This window comes from Thunnus maccoyii, chromosome 1 (genome assembly GCF_910596095.1).
Source record: "Thunnus maccoyii chromosome 1, fThuMac1.1, whole genome shotgun sequence".
Classification (NCBI taxonomy): Eukaryota; Metazoa; Chordata; class Actinopteri; order Scombriformes; family Scombridae; genus Thunnus; species Thunnus maccoyii.
The window spans coordinates 25,054,228-25,061,396 of NC_056533.1; the positions used below are offsets into that span (position 1 = coordinate 25,054,228).

The 7,169-nt window shown below is 40.6% G+C and overlaps 2 protein-coding genes across 2 annotated transcripts; one reads left to right on the top strand and one right to left on the bottom strand.

Annotated features, from left to right (window-relative positions):
• Positions 1 to 593: 593 nt before the first annotated feature.
• On the top strand, positions 594 to 4,470 carry pabpn1l (PABPN1 like, cytoplasmic). The gene is made up of 6 exons (XM_042414442.1): positions 594 to 861; positions 1,872 to 1,998; positions 2,468 to 2,535; positions 2,634 to 2,740; positions 2,874 to 2,961; positions 3,769 to 4,470. The coding sequence occupies exons 1-6, from the start codon at positions 790 to 792 to the stop codon at positions 4,096 to 4,098; spliced, it is 792 nt and encodes a 263-aa protein (XP_042270376.1). The 5' UTR covers positions 594 to 789; the 3' UTR covers positions 4,099 to 4,470.
• Positions 4,471 to 4,501: 31 nt separating this feature from the next.
• On the bottom strand, positions 4,502 to 6,990 carry trappc2l (trafficking protein particle complex subunit 2L). The gene is made up of 5 exons (XM_042414450.1): positions 6,894 to 6,990; positions 6,482 to 6,654; positions 5,308 to 5,395; positions 4,760 to 4,839; positions 4,502 to 4,669 (listed from the first exon to the last, which is right to left on the bottom strand). Exons 1-5 carry the CDS (start codon positions 6,924 to 6,926, stop codon positions 4,624 to 4,626), a joined length of 420 nt encoding a protein of 139 aa, XP_042270384.1. The 5' UTR covers positions 6,927 to 6,990; the 3' UTR covers positions 4,502 to 4,623.
• Positions 6,991 to 7,169: the final 179 nt, after the last annotated feature.

A 7,169-nucleotide genomic window follows, 5' to 3' on the forward strand; every position in this document is an offset into this window, starting at 1 on the left:
ACTAGCTAACTGCATATAAAGTAGTTGAAACTAGCTCCACCTCCAACAGCTACAACAGTAACATGCTGCTTACATGCTTCAGTATTAATAATCTAATGATGTCATATATTTATAAACAATTTTTCCACCGCTTTACAACCTTAACAGTAGCGATGGAGTAGGCTACAGTGGAGCCTATGATGTAAGCACTTGTCAATAGTGTTTTAGTAATCACTCTCACTGCCAGAAGGGGCAGTCAAAAGTCCCGCACTACAGCTTTAAAAAAAGAAATATTCTGTCATTTTAAAAAAAAAAATCACTTCTGCTTTAAAAAAAAAATATTATATTTACATTTACAGTTTGTCATTTGGCAGACACTTTTATCCAAAACGACTTACAAGCGAGAAACTGGGAATTTACAATAATTGAATGTAGGTACATCTCATCATTTATTATCAAATGATAGCTAAATAATAATTTAGTTCTCATTTTACCAGTTGTCCATCATGGGTGTAAGGTGGGGTGGGGAAGGTTACCAGGGCAACGGGCAGGGCCCTTTTTAGATGCGCCACTGGGAGGAGGACACCCCCCTCCCCTCCAGCGCCTCTCTCACCTGCATCCCAGTGTCAATCAATGCACCACCACGTCACGAGCCTCATTCACAGGTGATACCTATTAGCTTACCTCCTATGCAGTCAGGTGTTGCGTCTGTGGACCATCAAACCGTTTCCTTCCTGTGTGAGATATTTCTGCTGGCGGTTTTTGGCAAGCTGCAGTCGGCTTTGCAGATGCCATGTTTGAGCAGTGAGCATGGCGGAAAATCATCTGGAGTACGGCTACCTGGAGGGCGAGTCCATCGGGGAGCATTTCGCCGAGGACCCGGTGAGTATCAATGTATTTAGGCTACAGTGAAACAAAGGGATGCCGTCGCGTTTGTTTGTTTGTATGCACGCACGTCAGCAGAGCGAGCTTATGAGAGCTGTCACGTTGTTGGACAAACAAGCGCAATAAGCTACACTGTGTGGTAGCATCATGTCACTGTTGAACGATACGTTATGTGCAAAAAACGAGCTACATATTTAACATGCTGTGTGACGGTCAGGTGCACTGCGTGTCCGCATTTCCCGGTGAAATACTGAAAACATAGCGTGACTCCAAATTGTGAAATAACTGATGGTGAACCCCTGTTTCACATATTGTCCAGAAACCTATAGGCACTGACAAATTCTTATTTTTGATTGAATTACTCCCATGTCAACATCTTTGGGGGCATTTGGTGCTTTCACAAGTCCAATTTTATTGAAGAGTAAATGATAATGTGAACATGCTGACCAAGCAGCCCATTTCATTTGGGTAACAACCCCATAATCTAAGAAAATGTTTCATTATTCATGATTAGAAAAAGACAAGAGTCTATCAATCACTCAATATAGTTTCTTAATATAACTGTGGGTAACAAAATGAAAGGACAAACCTACATTAATGTGTTGAGATCAGCTTCAGTGCTCCTTGTCAGAGACGCTACACATCTCTTGAACTCTGCTGGAGGGATGAACACCATATTTTTAAAAAGATATTCCCTCATACAGTGTTTTGTTGAAGATGGAGAGCTCTGCCTTTAGTCAAAAATATCCCATAATGAAGGTATTTAATTGGGTTGATCTAGTGACTGTGAGGCCACAGCTTATTATTCTCATCATTTTCATACTCATCAGATGAGTCAGTGACCCCATTCATGCCCTGTATGAAAGCATCTTTATCCATTATGTCTCTGCACTCATTTATTCAGGTTTTTTTCCTTAATTTGTCACCTGTCTGTATCTCTTCAGTGTGTCATCTAGCTTTAGTCCAGTGTCTTCAAGTGTGCTGGTTTCCATATTTGTGTGTTGCAGGAGCTGGCAGCCATCAAGGCCAGAGTTCAAGAGCTGGAGATGGAAGAAGAGACAGAGAGGCTGAAGGAGGAAGAGGACAGATGTGACACTGCAGAGATGCAGCTCCTGACCAGCAGCCCTCGACCTGGTGAGACAGCCTGTCGTTTGTTGTTATGCAACTTACTGTACAGCTAAACACTGGTTATACCTTTTTTTTGGAAACCTCAACAGTGTATTTTTAGCCAGGTGTGCAGCATTGCAGCCTACAGGCAGGTGAGGTAACCGCGTCACCATCTGGCTAACACCTGGGACACTTCACTGTGGTCACAACAGCGTTCACATGTGCCTCATCACTGCCCAATGAGACGAAGTAGTGAGCCCCAGAGAACCAGAAGGGTCCTCCTTGCTGCCTGTGGCTATTTTCTGCCTCTGTGGCTCTCCTCATCCCTCCCCTCCCCTTCCCTTCCTTCCTCTTGGTCCCTCCTCAGAACAGAGCCAGATTTCTGATATATGTATTGTCAAAGATGATGCAAGAAATGTTGCTGCAAGTAATCATTGTGTTCATTTCACCTGGAGTGACCCCCTGTGTATTAAGTTTGTTGTTGTTTCCTCCACAGGGCCTTTCTACAATATGACTCCTGAGGAGAGGATAGACGCAGACAACAGATCTGTCTATGTAGGAAATGTAAGAATGATATATTTATTTTCTTCATACTAAGCATGTTTTTTTTTTTTTTTTTTTTAAAACACCTCTGAACTAACACCCTGTTGAACAAATCCCAGGTAGACTATGGAGCTACTGCAGACGAGTTGGAGATCCATTTCAACGGCTGTGGTCCTGTCAACCGAGTGACCATCCTGTGCGACCGGTTCTCTGGCCATCCCAAAGGGTGAGTTCAACTTGAGCATATACTTCTTTGACCATGGAATACAACTATTAGCACGTTATCATTCAATGTCAACTACCCAGCATCCAAGTTCGTCTACTTTTGTGTTTTTGTTTTTTGTTTTTTTTTTCCACAGCTTTGCTTACATTGAGTTCTCTGATCGTGACTCTGTGCAGAGTGCTATTGGTTTACATGAGACCTTGTTCAGAGGAAGAGTCCTAAAGGTGAGCAGCATTCACATGTTGGGTTGATAGGAAAACACCCAAAACTAGTCATCTACACAGTCACATGTCAGACAAATCATTGGTTGCACACACAGCATACAACTCCCCGGAGGAGAAGTTTTTATAAAGCAAAGTGTAAGTTTTGGCCCCACACTGCCAGAGTCTTAGGCTTCAACACATGTGAATTATGCTGCAAGAACTGTGTACTCTGTCGAGATGGAGATAAGAAGACTGACTATGTTTATCTGCAGCCCAGAGGATCTCCAAGGAGCAGGACCTCATTAGGATGGGCCAGTCAACAATAACTTTCTCACGGCTGTGGCTGCACACTACACACATCTAAAACTTAAGTTATGGTATATAGTTAGAAATGGTTATAGTAAAGTATTAGGCCAGAAATGGCAAGGTGTTTTTGCCAGGAGAATGTGGCAGAATGAGAAGCTCAAGAGATGCTTTTATATCATCTGTATTTTGATTAATTATGATTCATCATTTTCTCTCATTTGACATTAAGACCTTTCATCTGGTCCAGATAACCTGGTGGAAGTAAAATGTAGATGAATGTCATGTGATCTGCAGTTTACATAAGTTTGACTTAAAGTTCTTTTTAAAGCAAACCACTTATAGCTCCTATTTAGTTATTTGCCTTCTTTTGAGCTGATCTTTGATATGAATAAACTTGATACGTATTTGTCAGAAATCTATGTCAAGACGTGTTATTTTTAGTCTGTGTACTACAAGTAATATTTCTGTAAACACTATCAATCATCCTGAATAATACAATAACAACTGTGTCCTTCATTTCAGGTAATGCCAAAGAGGACCAACATGCCAGGCATCAGCACCACAGACAGGGGAGGTCACCGAGGTGGCCACTCCAGAGGCAGAGGACGAGGCTTCCGTCCACCCCGATACCATAACAGCTCTCGAGGCAGGTTCAGGTACCAGTCAACCAGGCCGCAACACCAAACACCCCACCCTTACTATGGAGGCCCCTCAGTGGGGAAGAGACAGTGGGGACACATGGATTACCATGAACAGATGCCTAAACGTTACCCATGTCTTCTCCTCATCACCCCACCGTCAGAGGAGTTGGGGGCGGGATCGAGTGGACAGCACTATCCTCAGCAGCGCTAGCACTACCCGCTGTTTGCACACCAAGCGGGTGAATAGACTGATCATTTTAAAGAGCAAATGTTTCCAGGCATTACTGAGTTTGAAAGAGAGAGATTTGACTTTACAAGTTGCATCCCTGCATCAGTCCTTCAAGTAGATGTGAAAAGTCAAGATTGGGGTCAGAGATCCTTCGCAGAGGTGTTACATTATAAGCTTGTGTTGCTGTGAATGCATGGGACAATCCTCATTGTTATGCAGTTGCGTCTTACCGTTTTTACAAACTGATGCAAATGTATTGTGTTGCTGCCTGCAATGTAATGTATAAATCCTCCCTATGTATAACTTATAAGTTCTTTGCTATGTAAGTGAATAAATAAAAACAATGATCCGGTGCTCTATTTGTAGTAAAATGACGCACGTACAGTGATGTGCAACAATTAAGTTTTATTACACTTATGCATTTCAATAATCAAGGTGACATGTAAACAAATAAGGTTTAAGGGTGTTATGTACAGTGGAGGCTGAAAAGAAGGGGTGGAGGAGACGTCAGCCAGTTTGAACCATCATTCCAGATACGATGCCATCGAAAGCCCTGCAGGGTGGTTAATCAACAATTAAACACTGCTAGACTGGAAAAAAATCAGTGATCAAAATCTTCAGATATTCACAAGAATTAACTCACTTGGACTGAATAGTGTCCCCGGGATTGTGGAATGGGTTGCACATTACATCAGTAAAGGAGTTGTGCAATTTTCTGAACATCTGAGAGAGGAGAAAATATAAGTTACTACACTGAAATATTTTGTTCAATTGAGATGGAAAAAGTTATCTGGCGGTTTTTTTTTCATTTTACTAAAGTATGTAAAAAGCAAATCTGACACTGTATTGTGAAGTTGTGCATGCTCATTCTAAATCTAGGTTTCCTGAATGTGCTTTGTATGATGTGTATAGTAGAGATTCTACACATAGGCAGGATTATCAGATACTGTGACTAATGAAAAAACATGGAAAAGCTCTTTGTATGTACAAAAAGCCATTTACAATAATGTATTGATGAGATATTCCTTCTCTACTGGTTCAGAAGATCGGAGCTGAGGCGTGTAAAGGACAAGAGTGTTTAATGCAACATATAGCAAAGAGAACAGAGTTTGTAGATGTATACCAAACACAAATGTCAAGTTGGAGGATTGAAGGTTTGAACATGCTTAGAGCTCGACGGCCTCAACTTACACTTCTTATTTCATTGTCCCGCAATGATGTATTTGACGAGTCCACAACAATAACAAATTTCACCTTGGAGTTGGTTACATATCCATATCTAGTTAACAAGTCAAGGATGTTGGGTTTTCTCTCTAATACATGATTTATGGACAGGGATTTCTTTTCCATTGACAGAATGACCATATTGCTTTGTAACACTTGTTATGTTATTAATTCTCATATATTTGACATCCTAATTTAAAAGCCTTCTGTAACAACAGTTAAACAACTAAAACTGTGAAAACTGAAATAGGGCATATGTAAAGATTTCATCATCTCTCTTGGGTTAGGAGAGATATGCCGTGCATTTATTTATGTTCCTCAGATGTAATAAACATGTTAGCAGTCTTGCTAAAAGATAATTAAATCTCAGTCTGTAGTAGAAGAAAGATGATCTAATTAAAAGATAAATCAAGCGCTTGGACCACTTGTGTGGTCGGCTTTTCCAAACCTTTAAAGGACAGATTCACAATTTTTCGCGTCTGTCTTAGAACAACAGTCAGGTGCCCAAATGAACATTGAAATAGGTTTTTCTTGCCATAATCATTGATCATGATCATACTGGCCATTAGAGGATCCCTTCATAATACACTTTCAATGTAAGTGATGGGGGACAACATCCACAAGCCTCTTACTGTGCAAAAATGTATTTAAAAGTTTGTCTTAAGCTAATATGAAGCCTCAGCCACCCAAATTAGTCAAATCAAGTAGATATCCTTCAACGTTAGTCTTTTTAGTGCCAAAGTTCCTCTTTTTGTTACTATACTTCCACCACAGCTCAACAGGGAAACACTGTCTGAAGAAACACAAAGAGGCAATTTGATGCTAAAAAAGACTGTAAATGTGGCAGATATCCACTTGATATGACTAACTCAGACTGATGAAGCCTCATATAAGCTTCAGATAAACTTTAAAATTAATTATTGTACAAACTGACTGCGTGGACACGCTGTAGATTTTGACCCCCCATCATTTACATTGAGAGCACATTTTAAGGGGATCTTTTAATAGCCAGTATGGACAGGAGGAATGATTACAGCGAGGAAAACCTCTTAGTGTTCATATGAGCACCTGACTGTTGTTTTAAGACCAGACTTGAACAATTGTGAACCTTTCCTTTAACCTTTTAATAAAACAAGGATACACTTTGTAGTCTTCTGTGGGGTAGAGCAGACCCAAGTACAGCTCTCTCTGGTCTCCCAAAGCTTTGCCCACAGCTGAGATCTTCTCCTCCACCACATCCAGAGAGGTATGAACCGTGTAGTGAAACTTCAACTCATTCTGAGTGGGAACACTGCGGATATACAGCGGGTAGTTCTGGGACACGACACGAAACACAGTAACGAGTTTAGTGTAAACCACTTGCACAAAACATCTCAACAAAGATGTGGCATATTTTTTGACAGCAGCTAGCCTGAAACAATGCTAATGTTTATCTTTTTGAGTTTCACAGAACATCGACATTCGCACAGAACAAATTATGAGATTATGTCAAAATATTTTAATTGTCAAAAATAGGTTGTGGGTTGATGAACAGCTATTATTACTATTTTTACCTCTTTTGCGATCACTGCTATGCACACCGCCATGTTAGTATTCTTCCTCTGGGCTGTCAGCTGCTGTCACGTGACATGCTGTATTCACTGCCGTTGGAAAAGTGGAAACACCAGATATTCCTTATTAGTAGCTAAGAGATTCTTATTTGGTATAGATTCTGTGTTTAAAGCGCATGTAACTTATTTATATTATAGGTCTCAAATTTACTTTAGTTGTAAGCTCCATTTATTGTCCTTTCCCCGCAATATTCTATATTTAACTGGCGAGTACAACAT

Bases quoted from the DNA above. Each gene is read 5' to 3' on its own strand.
- pabpn1l (XM_042414442.1), top strand. From the start codon at position 790: ATGGCGGAAAATCATCTGGAGTACGGCTACCTGGAGGGCGAGTCCATC. The intron at 2,536-2,633 runs GTAAGAATGATA...AACAAATCCCAG, and splicing joins GATCTGTCTATGTAGGAAAT to GTAGACTATGGAGCTACTGC. The intron at 2,741-2,873 runs GTGAGTTCAACT...TTTTTTCCACAG, and splicing joins TTCTCTGGCCATCCCAAAGG to CTTTGCTTACATTGAGTTCT.
- trappc2l (XM_042414450.1), bottom strand. From the start codon at position 6,926: ATGGCGGTGTGCATAGCAGTGATCGCAAAAGAG. The intron at 6,655-6,893 runs GTAAAAATAGTA...GTCGTGTCCCAG, and splicing joins TAGCAGTGATCGCAAAAGAG to AACTACCCGCTGTATATCCG. The intron at 5,396-6,481 runs GTATCCTTGTTT...CTTGTTAACTAG, and splicing joins CCCACAGAAGACTACAAAGT to ATATGGATATGTAACCAACT.